This window comes from Triplophysa dalaica, chromosome 20 (genome assembly GCF_015846415.1).
Source record: "Triplophysa dalaica isolate WHDGS20190420 chromosome 20, ASM1584641v1, whole genome shotgun sequence".
NCBI classification, from domain to species: domain Eukaryota; kingdom Metazoa; phylum Chordata; class Actinopteri; order Cypriniformes; family Nemacheilidae; genus Triplophysa; species Triplophysa dalaica.
This window is the reverse complement of record NC_079561.1, coordinates 2,033,524-2,051,964: the sequence shown is the minus strand read 5'-3', so window position 1 is coordinate 2,051,964 and position 18,441 is coordinate 2,033,524. Positions and strand designations below refer to the sequence as shown.

The window sequence follows — 18,441 nt, the reverse complement described above, 5'->3', positions numbered from 1 at the left end:
AAATTAAATAAAGTAACTATTTTATGTTCTATAAAGAGGCATCCCTCCTCCATTCATTGGGTATTATTGATGCAGGATTGTGCATTTTGTTACACAGAATTCCTACAAACTTTGTCGTCTCCCAAAAGACGCGTCCTTTTTTTGTCAAACATAAATAGATGGTTCAATATATTTGTAACAAAATCATTCTCTGAGCATTTTTATGTCACGTCCATACCGCATAATGTCATGTCCATAACGCTGGAATTGCCCTTCAACAAAATGTTCTTCACAAGTGATGCCATATAAGAATCATTTTTGGTTTCTTAGGTTTCTTATAAGAACTATTTCTTCCTTATTTTTTCAAGCTGCAACATTATGCTAAACAGAAAGTCTCTTTTGCTATTAATGTCTCGGAGGAAACAGATTCAATGTTTCCTCTATAGCATCATTAAGCACATTTATTTTTAAGAGTGTAGTTAAATGGAGTATGTGACATTTATGCAGAATTGAATACTGGTCAGAAATAAATGCTGCAACAAATAGTCGCCGAGGAATTTATATGGTTCTATCTGCCATTTTTATCAAATATGAGTACTTCACATATGCTTATTCTGCGACAACTTATTTACGCTTCATGATTATGTGTACATTTTGGGACTTTTTAGAAAGCAAAAAGGTGATCTACAAAGTAAATTGGAATGGAAAAACTTGATATCTCGAACCTCCTCAGAATGCAAACAGAACCTTAGTTTACAATACCAGGGTCAAAGGATGACTTTACCCAAAATGAAACATTTAAAAACGGTTTCGTCAGATGCACACGCTGGCCCGAAGTTTGTGTTTGGTTATATAACCATTTATTTTATATTTATTTTATATATATTTATATTTATCATATATCAATTGTTTTAAATTAATTAAAAGTTATTTATCGTTTGCAGAGGTCAACCGGAAGTTAAGTTTCGGCTATATAACGTTTATTTATGTTGTTGCCGCTGAAACTATAAGTTTAATGCAAACATAATTTTATATTAAATACAATCATGTTTTATTCTTATGGTACTCAAAATGGTGAAACTTTCACTGTAATCTAAATGACTCCAGTGTATTATGACTTTGAAACCGGAATATGTTTGTGATAGGAAACAATTATTATTTTAAGCTTAGAAATGAAATGTAAACGAACAGAACTGATTGCTAAGTGGCACGTCCAAATCTTATTGGTTCCTATGCATCTCACGACATAAAGTCATGCGTATATTTTGTCACACGACATGCCTCCTATACGTCATATATATGTCATATATGATTTGTCCCTTAAAACATGTTTTTGTCCAGGGGTTAACAATTGCCAGAGTGAAAGCTGCAAACAGTACTGAACAACTGATGTGGATGTTATGAACCCCACCCATATCACTGCGCTGATGTCACCGTTATATGTAAACCAGCTGTTTGCTCAAACAGCATTGAGATATGAGCCAAATGTTTGCTCGTGTGTAAGGGAATGAGCGTGAGATAGAGAGCATGAGTGCATTTGATGTCGAACATTCTTTTTGAGTAAACATCATCTCAGACAAATAAATGCAAAAGGAAAAAAATCCAAATCACAAAAAGATGAGGTTTCTCTGGCATACGTACAGCACAAATGGACAGTGAGCCTTTTATATTCGCTTTATTTTCTAAAACTTTATTCCTATCTCAAACATTACATCACTTTAACACAATGCTAATACACCGACCTGAAACACGAAAGAAAAAGATAATGTTACGCAGGAAAAATATCATTATTTGAAAAGGTCCATGCTTATGATGTCATTTTTTTCCCAAAATGTTCAAATATTCTTATAAAATCCTTGTGTAATTCCACTTTCATGCCATTTGAAATGACACATTCACTCTAGCATCCAAGTTTAACCAGAAAGTTTCAAATTGTCTACAAACACAAATGCGTGTTAGTATGTAGAAATGTTCTTGTTGTATGAGTTTCATCATTTGCCGTGACTCTACAAAGCAACAGTAATAAAACAGTACAACTTAAAGGGATAGTTCACTCAAAAATGGATATTCTGTTATCATTTACTCACCCTCAGATTGTTTGAAACCTGTATAAATTTCTTTGTTCGGTTGAACACAAAGAAAGATATTTGGAAGAATGTCAGCAATTTTCAGCTCCAAAAATTTTGGAAAGCGAACAGTTCTGCGGCACCTTTGACTACCATTACATTTTTCCTACTATGGTCAAATATGTCCCATATCTGAGAATTGCCAACATTCTTACAAATATCTTTCTCTATGTTCGTCAAAATTTGTACAGGTATGAAACTACACGAGGATGAGTAAAAGATGACAGAATTTTCACTTGTGGGTGAACTATCCCTTTTAAAAGCCGATCTAATGGCTGCAACAACTTACATCATACTGACTGGTAATGTTTAATGTACAGTGTAGTAGCAAATAACATAAAAGACACCGCCCCCCAAAGTAAAAGGTCATAAAAACTATTAGGCCAGTCGTTCATTCCATAAACACTTCAAGACTCTAAATGTCTAGTAAAAATATTACAATAGAGCATAATACTGGTTTACAAAGAACGGTGATGGTATACCTCATACCGATGATTGAATACTACATTGGCATTGCGGTACACTTGATTTGTTGGATTTACATTGTGGTTGTTTGCAGTAATGAAATTAAGCTTCTGTTCATTTTTCAGATGGCTCCAAAACTCATTACTTTGTCACACAATGATATTAACAAAATTATACACGACTATAAACTAGTCAGATCTTAATGTACACAAAGACAAACATACAGAACGTAGTCATTTCAGTACACTTGAGTCAGAGGCACGTTAGACACACACAGACAATCCGTAGCAAACAAGACCACAACTTCCATCCGCTGCATATCTGAGTGTTTCTTTATGATGTGGTATAATTTACAGTTAGATGGAAAGCACTGGTGTGTTGGGACTGGAGAGGGGACCCTCCCAGTGTCCTTACCCTGGCTGCCCTCATGAAAGCCAGTAATGTCTAATGGGAAAGGTCCCCCACCCCATACCCAACACTCAAGGAATGCAACTTTTTTGCACCATGTTGTAATTAAATTATACGATGTTCATGTCATTGCGGTCATAACTAGCGTCAGCATCAATCATCGCTTGCCTTTATAACATAAAGAAACCGTTTGTATAACAATTTTGCATATACAGTACACTACATGGGATAGGTAAACTTGTTAGGCCAATTGTGTTTACTTCATTAGTATTTTTTATTGTTATCGTTCTCCCAGAAGTGTTTTCCGAACAAACATATCCGATTGTATTTACATGAGAATGAGTCTTTATCTGATCTCCCTTGAGCCTGCTGAAGGTCAAGGTGGATGTGCAGTAGACGGAGCAGAAGAGAAATGGTCCTTCACAGCTCGGTGTCTGCTGTCTTGGTGGTGGAGTGGCCGTTGGTGGCGGCGGGAGGAGTCTGGGTTATTAATCCCTCCGGGGATTCTCCATTCAGACTGGGCTTCTCCTGGGGCTCGGGCTGGTTCAGAGGGGCCACAGACACGAGAGTGTTACCCTGGTTCTCCTCATCAGCCATGTAGGACTCCTCAGCCTGTGAGAAGATGTGACACTCAACTTAACTGGAAGGTTTCTTGTAGCGAACATTGCATTTGAAATGCAAATATCATGGGTTTGATTTCAAGGAGCACATAATTTCGGATAGAAGCATCTGCCAAATGCATGTATGTAATTATTGCTCAAAGGTTGCTGTCGGGCTGAGCAAAAACCTCATCTCTGCCTATTCACTTTGTCTTCTAAAGAAGTTCAAGAAAAACATACCGTTGCTGTCATTCCAAAACCTCTGATTTCTTAATTCGCTGTTTTAGAAAATGATTTAATAAAAACTATGAAATACTGTTTTAGATATCTGTAAAACCCAGTGACAAACATAAAGGTTGACCAATAATAATGACTTATGGAAAAATATCAAGAAATATGGGTATTCAAACGCCTCGTCTAACCACACCCCCGAAAATCTACGTCAGTTCACCCAAATGTATACACAAGTATGAGGTACAAGTGCTTTGGTATCTGATGTTCCAAATATGGTAAGAGGTGTTACATTTTTGTCACACGCTTGCAATATTTGACCAATCATTGCGAACTGGTTAACTGGCCGGTCATAGCACACCTTGCATTTCAGAGCCATGAGCTTTGTAAAAAATCAGCGCGTTTCAGAGAGGCGGAGCAAAGAGGAGATACAAACATGCACGGTATGTGAAAAATACAGCAATTTTGAACCTTAATTCGTGTATAAACATTGCATTACATCTTGAACAAACCTTAATATTTGTTAAGTCAAATCGGGATACTACAAAAGAAGCAAGACATCTAAACCCTCATTAGGAAACGCTATGAAATCATTTTTCTTTCATGGAATACATTTGGCTGGTGCACCTTCCTATGGTGCAAACCATGTTGCTTCGAGCAACATGTGGCTTATAAAATCCCTCTGTAAATAAAGGGGTGTTTTAATGATCCATACAATGTTTTTTTTCTTGCTAGGCCTGTTAATCCCTGTTAGAACTCTCTGTTTCAGTTTCATGATTTGTTATGAAGAGAAAAGAAAAACGTTTGAGAAGTATTGGCAGGGAGATGAAACTGTTTGTTAGCGTCTGCTGTGGTTCTCAACATGATGTGGGGTGTGTGCTGGACTGAAATGCCGCCAGTTGTTTTCTTCTAAATGATGAGCTTGGCAACACATCAATATCAAATACGCAAACACTGTTCAATTAAAATGAATGCCAATTAAAATGGAAATTTGATTGATCAATTTGTGAGACAGAGGGAAAATGTTGGAGGAATTAATTCAATTTGATAAGTGTCTAATTATATTTTCAAGTGTATGAAGATGGTAACAGTTCAGATAGATGTCATATAAAAACACATTAATGTTTATCACAGTGTAAGTTCTTACAATAAAAACAACAGGTTGATTTAAGATCCTAGATTTATTGAACTCCACTATCTGTGTCTATATGCTAACACTCACCAGTTTCATGCCTCCTTTGCCGTTGGTATTACGATGGCGTTTAAAGCAGAATGCGCCAAGTATCCCGGCAGCAAGCAACAAGCCTGTCACCAGAACACCCCAAAAAACCCCAGAAGACCCAGAAGCCTTCTCCTTTTTGTCTTCAGGATGCTATACAGAAACACAGAAATAATAATGAAGACAAGTCTGATACCTTAAAATCTCAAAAGCATTTTGACTCAAGTTTCATCTGATCATGTAGTTTCCCCTAACAAGCAGTCAAGAAGTTTACAGGATACAGGATGTTTTGCATCTTCTTGAACATTTGTCTTTACAGTTTGAGTGTAACTCAAACAAACCAAAAGATCATTTAAACAAACTGTTAACCTCTGATATAAAATCAAAAAGTGGAAGTGAGCAGGTATTTTAAAGTTGAGCATCTCTCACTGGCCATTACGAAGAGTTTCATCATCAAAAGTTGAAGTGTCTCAAATACTGATCCGGCCTCAAAACGGAAATCGTTCGAATCACTTTAGTCCCTCAGATTCTCTCCAGCATCATCATTTCCTCTTCTAACCTCTGTTTAGATTGAGATTATAACCACACTGAAGCAGTGGAAGGAAGCCTCTGGTCTCACACTTATTCATCTTGTATGTGGAGGCATTATTTATAGTGAATGACAAAACAGGATCTCAGACCTCACAGGCAACAACAGTTCGACTATCTCGACAAACTTTATCCTCGCAGATCGTTTTTTTCAAATGTGCACAGAGCCGGACCACACCAACTGAAACTTAACATCTGTCAAAGTTGTTCGGTTTATCGGTTTGGCAAGAGGCCTTTGAATTCCTTATGTAATAACATATGTAACACGCTGTCATCTACATGTATCCGGTCAACCACATCTCTCGCAGTCACAACATTCAAAAAACTCAAAACCCTTCTGTGAATACTTATACAAATGAGTAGAAAAAACTTTCTCTTTCTCTCAACAGGTATTGGTCTGGGGATTGTTGAAATTAGAAACTGTGTATTGGCACCTAATGTATTAATGCTCCTGTATGAAATATCACTTACTGCTCCCTGAACTCTCTGTCTATGGATGGATGGATGGATGGGGTGTCACAGTATACCAAGGTTGACTGGGATATTAAAATCATGACTATCGATATCATGATACACATATGGCACACATTACACATGTTACACACATTCCTACGCTCATGTTTTGTGTGTGATTCATTGATAAAAAAGACATACACAAAATAAAGTTAAATATGAATTTGACTGTATGTAAAATTCATTTACATCCTAGTATTGTTCAAACAATGTGATTTGTGGCCAAAAAACACTTACTTCAGAAGTTAAGGACTTATTTACGGCTGAAATAAATATGGCCTCTTGTCCGCTTTCGGTTTTCACTGCAGTAATAACTGAGGTTGGATTGGTTGAAGAGACTCCAAATGTGGTAGTCTGGGTCGTGGTCACAATAGCATCAGTGATATCGTGTGATGAAGATGTAGGTGTTGTAGAGGTCGCATTAAGTGTTGTAGCGTTCGTACCAACCGGAGCTAAACCTGAGGAAGAAAGTGAGGTGATTTCATTATAACACACCAAAGATTCAACTGAACCAAGTGACAGATTCATGCTAAAACTTATTCATGAGAATATGCATGCATCCCAACAAAAACAACTAAAAATGAGTCAGGAAGCATTGTAGGTAGATGCACTGGTTCATACCTGTGGTGGTGCTTTCATTAGTTTTGTTGCTTGGGCTAGTATTATTTGGTGAATCTGGGAGTTCTGTTCTGGGAGAGACAGAAGTACTACCTGATGGCTTTACGGTTGTATTGTTTTCCTGACCATGACAACCTACAGAGAAACAAAGAAGATATAAATGCGCAGAACACACTTTAACTTTCCACCTCCACATCACCTGAGAACAAAGAATCTTCAGGTTACATAAACAATAAAGAACAATATTTCTGCACTTGCCATTAAAGGAAGTGTTCACCCCAAATTCTGTCTTCATTTACTCACCCTCGAGCTGTTTCAAACCTGTAGAAATGTTCTACTGAACACAAAGGAAGAAGAATGTCAGTAACCAAACAGATCCCATCCCCCATTTACTGCCATAGTACGGAAAATAACTATACGGGAGTCAATAAGGGATGAGATCTGTTTCGTTACTGACATTCTTACAAATATCTTCCTTTGTGTTCAATGAAACAAAGATGTAAATGATGACAGAATTTCCATTTTTGGCTGAGGTATCCCTTTAATCCGCCACATTAACAGCTGTTTGTCAAGCCGTTAAAGATTAGTCACTTTTATTGAAGAGCTTTTAATCGCAAACAACAACACAACTCGCATTTCTATGTATTTAAGCACTGAGGAAGAAAGGCATTCACGCAACTATTTTCTTTGCCTATCATGCAATCACTGGGGGGTTTAAGGGGTTTGACCTGAGTGTCAAGCATGAGCCGGCCACACTCCCTCTGTGTTTACTAACGTGTGGGTGGTAGGTCCAATGTGAGGTTAAAAAAGATCGGCCCCTCCCGACCGTTATTCAATGCCCCTGTCTCCACCCGCTCCAAAAATGTGCCCTGTTTGCACAGCCACTCAGCTATATTATTAGCTTAAGCAAGAGGCTAATGCACACACCAAGGACAGTGAAAATAAACATCAACCGCCAAAAGTCTCGACCTTTGCCATGGCTGTGTATCACGACACCCCTTATGAAGGAGTCTTTTTCTAAAGAGGGGGTATGCAGGAAAATGATGAGGAAATGGAAATAACACGCAAGAATGCGGCAGGTTGTATTACGAATTCATTTATTCACTCGTTTGTTTTGGGTGGTGCATCCTCCTTGCGCCTTCCTGACAAACTATGGCATCTCCGAAAGCCCTCGATCAATGACCACGCTTACATGGACATCAGTAATCAAATTATTTGTCTTATTCTGAGTAAACTAATATTAGGATTAAGGTGTTTACATGCGTTGCTTTCATTTTGTGTTCCCGTTCCCTGTTTCATTTATTTTCTAGAATTGTTGGCATCTTTCTTGTCTCACAATTTGCGTTCTTGCTTGAAGCCATGTTGTTTGGCGTAAAATGAAACGGCTGTCCACGGCCTAACCTGTCGCAAAGTGCTGCGAAAGTTCCTTTGCCCAGGTAAAAGTGCGATTAAGGTGTGTACATGTCTATACCGCACTTCAATAATGCCACTAAAATAGGAGGACTTCACCCGTCTTACTTCCATTTGTGTTTACTACCATTAGTTTAGACGGAGTCTTAATCGTGTTAATATCGGATTATTGTTGTCCATGTAAACGTGGTCATTGAATTCTTGCTAACAGCAGTTAGACAAGTTTATCACTTGCCCTGGTCTAAATAATGGTTAAGATCTACGATCATTTCTGGTGCCGTTATGGACTACCTTTCATTCTGCGTGGAAAATAATAAATAGATCCGCAGAGTATCCTGCAAGCAGTGCTATCGTGCACGGCCGGCCATATATTTTAATTAGCCGAACCGGGCATGTTTCCTACAGCTCTTAAAAATGTTCATTAAAGTAAGTTCTGACTCACCCAAGCCAAAAGCTGACATGTTTATTGATAAAATAAAAGTTAGGAAGAATGTTCGACTAACATCACATAAACAGCGCCTGTTTTTTCCAGTTTACATGTACCACTTTGTAGACCTCTGTAGTTGTGTGTTTTCTATAAACGAGAAGTGCTAAAACATTCTGTTCTTTCTCAAAAAAACAAAAACAAACAACCTCTTAAATAGATGCAGGGCGCAATCGCACACACTGGAAGAATACGTTAAGTTAGTATGTTGTCATGTCCTAAATAGAATTTACATTTATCATTTGTGTTCCAAATCAGTTTATTGGAAAAAACATGATGTACTGTTTAAATGTGCTGTGTGTAACTTTCTGAGGATCTATAGACAGATATGCAATATAATATACATAACTACTGTATTACATAATGAAGTGTTGTTATTTTATTACCTTAGAATGAGCTAATTCTATCTACATACACCATGGGTCCACTTGGATGGAATTCACCATGTTGTTTCTACTGTAGCCCTGAACGGACAAAAGCGTTTCGCAAATACATTGTTATGTGACAACATCTTAGTTCTGTGTCAACCGGCAGAGTGGTTTGAATGGGAGGGGTGAAGTGAGCCATTGGTTGCAATTCGGACCTTACCTCAAGATGCCGCTAAATGTCATACACTGGACCTTTAACATGTTAGAAGCGTGCATTCGGGTTTTGTGTAAAAGATTGTTGAAATATTTTAGTTGCATGCAGTGGCACAAAGTTGAACATGAAGGTGAAACCTGCTGTTTAAACGGTGGCTCCAACAACAGCCATAATAATCCACAAACACAACACATTTCCATGCCATGTGTGACCTTTTGAAACCTAGAATTTCACAATTTGTACCGCTGTGTGGTTATTTACCCATCAGACAGTGACATCTGGATGCTCCTACAGTAAGCACAAACAGAGTTAGACGAGTGCTAGAACGTGGCCCCACCCGACTGCTTGCCTCATGTTTCTCGTCCACCGATAGAGCGATAATGATGGCGGCAAAACAGAACCATTGTTTTCCTGAGGCAAAGGGACACAACTGGGACCAAAGTGCTCTCCAGATTTCTGAATCACTCTAATTCGTTCCATGATGTTCTGGCACGATTGGTCTCAGGCAATCTCAGGCAAAGGCTCTCAAAATCCCCCATGTTCTCACTGTTTCTCAGCTGTGCTTGAATGGACACATAGCAAAGAGCAGACCAAGACACGTTCTGACAGCTCTGATGCAAACCACCTTCATCCACAATCCCGGGGAACATGAGAAATGGCCAAAAAATGCTTAAAGGAAGTACCTCATCATGTCTTGTTTTCAGGGGTCAGATTTCAAGAACTGAACATTTTGTTTTGGTTCTTTGGGTTACTTCTGTGCAACTTCAATACGGGAGAACTATTTTTGAATAAAACTAAAGTCTTAACTGCACGATTATGCTGATGAGATTCTTCTTGGACCCTTTGTCTCTTTAAAAGTCCCTCGGGTCTATGCATGACACTAAAAATGATGTCACTGTAATTTTCCCAGTGACATTTATTTCTGACATTCAACAGGCATGTCTACGTTCATCTGACTTTAAAAGCCCCCCGGGAAATTGCTGGACTGTATCCTGAAATGAATCCCCAAGAGGAATGCAGCGAGAAGCAATCTGCCTTTTCACGGCTCATAAGGGAGTGTCATTAATCTGCCCGCATCAAAGATTCAATCCCAAATCCATTCAACTATGGAATAGTTTTCTATCTCGCTAACAAAGATTTCCCGTTGTCTCTCGCTCGGAGGACCCTAAGCCATGCTGTGGTTATCTCAAAAGTGCAGATGACCATCACAAGATCTCTTATCTCTGACCTCCAGAGCCTGTCTGGAAGAGGAAACATAAATAAACAAACAGCTTAAAGAAAGAGAAAACGGTGGAGACGACACAAAAGGATTGGTAATAACTCTAATGATCGCCACTAATGTGGTGTCCATCAGGGCGGAGAACATTTCTTTTCCATCAGCAGATGAGATCTCCTGGGAAGCTCTCCCCTCCCAAAGTACTTGGTGTTAAAACATCATGTCGTGACGTCCACTGCCGCTTGGCTGGACGGCAGACTGGGACTCATCCCCTCCACACCCAAACCTTAGAGAGCGTTTTTAGTGTTGATTGTTGCCGGCTGCAGCTCTATCCCCTCCTTAAAGCAAGCATGAGCTCCATATGTTCCTCTACAACAGCCCACATGTCCTATGCTTGGGCCTACCATACTTGCAATTTCAATTCAATTCTACTTGTGAACTTCAATGTGGACGATTATGTGTCAAACCTAGCATAGGTTTGATTCTTAAAGGCATAGTTCACCAAAAATGAAAATCCTGTCATCATTTACTCACCCTCAAGATGTTCCAAATCTGCATTCATTTCTTTGTTGTGATGAACACAGAGAAAGATATTCGGAAGAATGCATGCAACCAAACAGTTCATGGCCACCATTGACTACCATAGCACATTTTAATTTCTTTGTTCTGTTAAACGCCCCCAAAAATATTTTTCAGGTTTGGGGCACTTTTGACTATTTTTGCTAGTCAATGGTAGCAAACAAATGTTTGGTTACACATTCCCAAATATCTTTCTCTGTGTTCGTAAGAACAAAGACATTTACACAGATTTGGAACACATCAAGTGCAAGTAAATTTAAAGTATAAAGTAAAGTTTTTTATTTATTTTAGGTAAACTATCCCTTTAAGAAACACACACTGATCAAATTTTTATCTTGAATTTTATATAAAAGTACCTAAGACCATTTTCATTACAATGCAACAATACATTTCTTACATTTACTTACTGTACTTCGTAGTCTTAAATAAAAAAACATCTTTTGCATCGCACATTTGTAACACTAACCCTCTCTCCAATCACACTGGATTGATAAAAAGATATATATTTTCCCAATCACCAAGCTATAAAATCTTAAATGATCAAGAATGTTTTTATCAGGAACACTTGGCTGAGGCCCTAAACTATACTGAATTCACCTCAACTATGGAGAACTTTTTTATTTGTTGATGTTGATCCTCAGAGTTTACTCAGAAAACAGCTGGGCAATGGGATCACCGATGACTAAACAAAAATGGAATGAAGGAATAAATCAAATTACCGTCAAGCGTGGATTTCACTCCACTCAAGACAGGATGAAGGTATCTCAGCAAGGAATTAAAAACTAATATGCGTGAATGTTAACCATTAGTAATAATGAACCCATACTTGACCGCATTGATATTTTATACACCGACCACCCTCACATTTTATCATCTAGAACCACATGTGTAGAAGAACTCAGCATTACAAACACTGAATTTTTAATCTGGGGCAGTTTACATAAATTACTAAAACAAGTTACACAAAAAGGTAGATTGGTCTAATTGAAATCTGAAAAGTAGACTGATTGGTCCTAGATAATTGCTAGTCAGTGAGACTAGTTGTTATGATGCAGTCTAAAACTTAGCGGCTAAATTTAGGCAACTGGCCCTTGATGCATGGTTTGCATCATGAATGTTGTATATATCTGTCCTATTGTGTGCAGTAAAAGCTGTAGTTTTATACAAAACCGCCGAGGCTTTTTTTTGTTACCCCCCTCTGTAACGGCTCACTGTCAGCACCAGCAACATTGTGTGGCTGCAGATGTCCGTAGAGCGTTTCCAAGCTCTTGTTCTTTGACATCACAGTGCAGATTGATTAGGATGTTGTAACTGGATATCTAAGTGTCTGATCGGCTGCCATGCTCTGCTTAAATAATGCTCGTAGAAATGGCTACAGCAGCAAGAAGGGGGTGAGTTTGGGGTAAGTGCCTATCTCCTTCCTTCTGCTTCCTTTCACACAAAAGAAAAACTAGGCTTGGGTTTTACCCCTCTCTCTTTTTCTGGCTAACCGTAACAAATCCCTTGGGTTCTGTAACCCTGCGGTTAAAGAGAAAAGACTGCCATGAAAAAGCCCTCGCGCTCTTGATGGCAAGAAAACGATACGATCTTATGTTTTCAATTAAGGGAGAATTGCCCCAGTGTTGTGTTGCTTGCAGAACATTAATTACCCCGCCAATTACTCCACCGGTTCAAGAGCCTCGGCCAAGCCATATTAACTCTATTTACTCCTCAGGCAAAATGGCAAAAACCACCCTAGAACTTAGTGAATGCTTATAACAACTGATACAAAACACAAACATTTAAACTTGTCTTTGCATTTTGTATGCTGATAATGATTTATACTAATGAAACCTATTCTCCAACAAAAACCTGTCTGCAGGATGTTACGCGATTTTGCAATCATCCCAACAGTTACAAGCTGGGTTTCTTGTAAATGGTAACTTTGCTGCAAAGCTGCAAACTTTCTACATGCTTATTAGATGGACAATGATGCAAGCCGAAGACTGATCCAAACCGTCTTGAAGTTTCCATTCATTACAGATTTTGTATGACCACAGGCAAATTATGTGCTAATGTTTGGACTTAAGTTTTTAAGGGATCCTATTACAACAGCACTCGTGTCAAAATGAATGTCCAAAATGAGAGAACCAATAACTGCCGCACTGCATTTCAGTGCCAGAATGGCAGAATAACCAAGCAATGACAAACAAATACTAATATGAATCCATATTGTCTTTTTTTACTCGTGAACTAGTACAACGTGCCTGTTAGTCAACCTCTTTCTCAATTGGGATCTTTTCTGAACTGTAGAGGCGACACATGTGAGATTACAAAGGTGTGTTTCACCAACATCTGAGAGCTTGGAGACCAGAGGTACAGTAAAAGTCTCCATTACTCTCATTCAATTATTAAAGGGATCTTTATGGGATAGCTCACCCAAAAATGAAAATGTACTCCCACCAAGTCTTTTCAAACCTGTATGACTTTCTTCTTCTGCAGAACACAAAGAACATAGGTCACCAAACAACATTGCCCCCCATTGACTTCCAATGAATGGACACAAAACCACAGAGACATCTCTCGAAAAATATATTTTGTGTTCCAGAGAAGAATAGGCTAATAGACAAAATAAATGAATTCCTATTTGTATTTCATTATAAATCAACTAAAGAATCCAGATGAAGCAGATTATGCCTAAATCTGATTGAAGCTATCCTACTCTAATGGGTCCTCCATCCTTGAAACTATTAGAACATCAGCAATGTGTCCCAGACTGCGGGAATGCCAGGCAATTGGCGAGTGTCATGAGAAACAAGCTGTTGTCATTTTGTCATTGCATGTGTTATAATAGTGTGTTACAATAAGCTATGTACTGTATGGCAGTTTGAGAATTTCCATTTGATTGTCCAGATCAGTGTGGATGAAATGGCCCCACTGTTGGTAGGAATGATGTGAAAGATCATCATTCAGTGATGATCTGCCAATTGAAGTGCCAATTGCACTAAAGTGTCGACCATTAACAGGCTGGTGGAAATGGTGTCCTATAGTGCTTTGTGTAATATAGTGGGGAGGGGCAGAGGTCTGGAGTCAGAGACATTATTGATGGTCATTACAGCTTAATGAATTCAGTAGGTTAACAGTTTTGCATTTCTATACACTTAACTCGTAGGACATCTCAGATGTTGGTGAAACACACCTTTGTAATCTCACATGTGTCGCCTCTACAGTTCAGAAAAGATCCCAATTGAGAAAGAGGTTGACTAACAGGCACGTTGTACTAGTTCACGAGTAAATGTCCTACTTGGAGACCAGAGGTACAGTAAAAGTCTCCATTACTCTCATTCAATTATTAAAGGGATCTTTATGGGATAGCTCACCCAAAAATGAAAATGTACTCCCACCAAGTCTTTTCAAACCTGTATGACTTTCTTCTTCTGCAGAACACAAAGAACATAGGTCACCAAACAACATTGCCCCCCATTGACTTCCAATGAATGGACACAAAACCACAGAGACATCTCTCGAAAAATATATTTTGTGTTCCAGAGAAGAATAGGCTAATAGACAAAATAAATGAATTCCTATTTGTATTTCATTATAAATCAACTAAAGAATCCAGATGAAGCAGATTATGCCTAAATCTGATTGAAGCTATCCTACTCTAATGGGTCCTCCATCCTTGAAACTATTAGAACATCAGCAATGTGTCCCAGACTGCGGGAATGCCAGGCAATTGGCGAGTGTCATGAGAAACAAGCTGTTGTCATTTTGTCATTGCATGTGTTATAATAGTGTGTTACAATAAGCTATGTACTGTATGGCAGTTTGAGAATTTCCATTTGATTGTCCAGATCAGTGTGGATGAAATGGCCCCACTGTTGGTAGGAATGATGTGAAAGATCATCATTCAGCTATGTAAAAACAAGCTGAATAGCTCTGCTGTTCTGGTTAATGCTGTAAAAATACCAATCATATAATATCGTCTAACAATAAGTTGGTTCAGATCAGTGTGGATGAAATGGCCCAATTGTTGGTACAGATGATGTGAAGGACCACAGCCCTGGATCATATTCAAAATAAATCTGTAATGCCCCATACTTTAAGGGTTGGGAAAAGACCTGCTCCAGGGAATGGTCTGCCAACTAGTTGAAGACGCCTGAAAGTGTTTTCTCACTCTCCAATGAGTGCCAACAAATATTCCACGATGCCTGGGTGGCACCAACCGTCACACTGGCACCTATCCATTGAAACACCACATAGCTAGCAGGGTGTATAACGGCTCAAGTCACATCATGGGAAAAGGTGGTAGCTGAAAATTGGGCACGATTGGAAAGCTAACGTTACTTGGGAGAGAACGTTTGCTCAGTTAAACATGTTTGCCAACAGGCTATGTCATCTGACCATTCTGAAGCTCCTTACTTCTATGAGAAAGATGTTACATCTCTATAAGAGTAATTCTGGGCCATCCGAGTGCAATATTTCGAACTATTCTTTCTGTCTTCAGAAATCTAGTTAAAATATATGTTGTATATTGTGAAAATGGCTTCGATCTTTTGACCGTCTGTTAGTGAGGTCTCACAGAAGTGCCAATTGCACTAAAGTGTCGACCATTAACAGGCTGGTGGAAATGGTGTCCTATAGTGCTTTGTGTAATATAGTGGGGAGGGGCAGAGGTCTGGAGTCAGAGACATTATTGATGGTCATTACAGCTTAATGAATTCAGTAGGTTAACAGTTTTGCATTTCTATACACTTAACTCGTAGGACATTTGAGGATAATCAAGGAATGTAGTTCATCCCAAATCTTGGGAACTTCAGTACAGGATAGAGGCTTTCATTCACTAACGAGAGGGGCGGCCTGTCTGATTCAATTTCTCTTGTAGCTTGTAACAGATTATCTACCGGAGTGCTTTTGTGTCCACGCATTTTTTACCTAGAATAAATTTCTTCCTCCTGCCATTGAAATGCATGCTTTTCCTTCTCTTATCTCAAGATGAAAAAAAAAACTATCCCTGTCTTTCTCTCAACAGGTTGTCGTCTGGCTTTTGTTGACACTAGTAACTTTGTATTGGCACCTATTGCTCCTGTATGATATATCGCTTATTGCTCCCTGAACTCTTTGTAAATTGCTTTGGATAGAAGCGTCTGCTAAATGACTAAATTCAAATTTTAATCCTATCTCTTGAACTTTTGTGTAACTGTGTCTCCTAGATAGCAATGAGATTAGATAAAAAGCAATTGAAGAAAATTATTTCTCCAAAAATATGGACCCTAGAATTCACATTCAAGTTTTATTATGTACATGTATTTAAAGAAACAGATCATCCAAAAATGAAAATTCTGTCTTTATGTACTCATTTAATAGTAAGAAAAAATGCTTTATAAAATTAATTTGTTCATTTGATCCAAAAAGGAGATATTTTGAAGAATGTAAGCAAACAGTTTTGTGTCACTTTTGACTACCATTATCATTTTTCCTACTATAGTAGTCAATGATGGCCAAGAACTGGGGTTACAAGCATTCTTCCAAATATCTTTCTCTGCGTTCATCAGAGCAAAGTAATTGATACAGATTTGGAATTTTTATTTTTGGGTGAACTGTCCCTTTAAAGCTCCTGTGCAACAATGCAAAACCCTATAAAGCGCTGTAGAAATAAAACTGGATTGAACCGTAATAAATGTAAACAATTCCACATGTGCCGTTTCTTTGAAGGTATCTCCCAAGAATCTGTATATGAATTAAACACCTAACAGCTCTAAGTCCCTGAGACATCAAAAAGAGCATGCTGTGAGAGGTAAAGGTTTCTCTTTTATGTCTTTGCCCGTTTCAGTTTTTACACACGATTAATACTGCCACGTCCCTTTTAAGTCTGCACATCTCAAACACTAATCTCTGGAAAACATGTCCCCAACATGAAGGACTGTGTTCAAACCAGATTTCCCATGATTAGACCCACTCTACAATACTTCCATCTCTGGGGAAAAAGGGAATGGGGCGTACAACTGCCCAGCCCACATGGGCGTCACTCCGAAACATTTTTTACCCCTGTTTGAAATAACGGAAGTGCAGAAACCTCTCTGAATGGAAAGCGCAGTTCTTCAAAATTTGTTTTGAAAAGTTCTTCCCTGTGGCCAAAATTGTAAACATTCATCTATTTCCACATGAACGTAAACCAAACACAGTGGTCCGCATCTCAGATAACAATAAGCACGTGCGTAAACCTGACTTTGAGAGACAGAAAGCCCTGGAAATTGTTTCACGTTGTTTAAAAAGGCAGGATAAACTAGACATAAAAGGTGCTCGACTGACTCCACAAACACTTCCAAAGCTTTACAAGTTACAGTCCTCGAACTTACATTAACTCCCATGTTTCGACTCAAACCCCTGGTCAGCTCCACCCAGGCGGAGAACAGGAAACAGACCATAATTACGATCAACGGCAAGTTTCCACTCTAGGCCAGACCCCTTTGTTTTACTTTCCCGCTTACTTTTAACCAGTCTCTTCTGAGTAAACACTACACGCTGCCGGCTGTCACATCCATCACGGTGGGACTGTGTTTGAGTAAAACTGATGTTACTACTTAAAGTCACTAAAACCCCAAATGTTTATCTCAAATAGGCATATAATCATTTATATGCCGTTCATTTTCTGCCCTTATTTCCCACACCTCATCTAAAAATATGTTTTCCTCGCACAACTTGGTGGAAAAACTAAATAATACAAAATAACAAAAAAAGAAACATTAAAATTTGTGTAGATGTTTAAACAATGACTAAACAGTGCCAATAAGAAACACAGAACTTATACATCGTATCATAGATGTTTAAAAAATATATTTTTAAACTTACTGTGTATCAGAAGACAGAACACCAAACCCAATGCAGTCCTTTTCCAAAGTTCATTCATTGTCATGAAGACAGCCATTCTCTGGTCCGTGCACGCGAAGGTGTTTGTTGAGTGTGTGCGGGCGCTGGGGCTGGACTGAGAGAGTTTAGTGGTTTCCTGAGCCTGAGACAGAAACCAATGGGTCACAGGATAAAGCATGGCTTGTGCTCCAGGGGTTTTATATGGCCCCACTCCCCCTTCATCTCTCTCTCTCTCTCTCTCTCTCTCTCTCTCTCTCACCCATCGCTGCTGGCCACCTCCTTCACTGTGTATTTGAGACTATAAGGACTGTTACAATACAGATGTGTAGAAATCTGGTGTAGTTTATTTGTTTGCTATTAGACTTTAGTGCGTTCTCATTTTAGTTTTTTTGTAGTAATTTGAACAAATCTCCTAAAACTATAACTGTCATCATTAATCATGTTTCCAATATATTCAGAGAACTTAAAGAAATAGTTCCTAAATTGTAATGAACGCTGTTTCACAACGGGAAGTTATGTTTACTAATGCAGAAACTAAAGCTCAAACTCTTCTTCTCCATAAAGAGAAAGTGGTA

At 38.6% G+C, this 18,441-nt stretch overlaps 1 protein-coding gene across 1 annotated transcript; it reads right to left on the bottom strand.

Annotated features, from left to right (window-relative positions):
• Positions 1-1,638: 1,638 nt before the first annotated feature.
• Positions 1,639-18,096, bottom strand: cd34 (CD34 molecule). The gene is made up of 5 exons (XM_056732171.1): positions 17,849-18,096; positions 6,750-6,881; positions 6,366-6,586; positions 5,031-5,180; positions 1,639-3,590 (listed from the first exon to the last, which is right to left on the bottom strand). Exons 1-5 carry the CDS (start codon positions 18,042-18,044, stop codon positions 3,399-3,401), a joined length of 891 nt encoding a protein of 296 aa, XP_056588149.1. The 5' UTR covers positions 18,045-18,096; the 3' UTR covers positions 1,639-3,398.
• Between the last annotated feature and the right edge of the window lie 345 nt (positions 18,097-18,441).

Coding starts and splice junctions, on each gene's coding strand:
- cd34 (XM_056732171.1), bottom strand. CDS start 18,044: ATGCTTTATCCTGTGACCCATTGGTTTCTGTCTCAGGCTCAGGAAACC. Junction 6,587..6,749: donor TAATGAAAGCACCACCACAG/GTATGAACCAGT, acceptor TTTCTTCCTCAG/GTTTAGCTCCGGTTGGTACG. Junction 3,591..5,030: donor GCAAAGGAGGCATGAAACTG/GTGAGTGTTAGC, acceptor ATCTTCTCACAG/GCTGAGGAGTCCTACATGGC.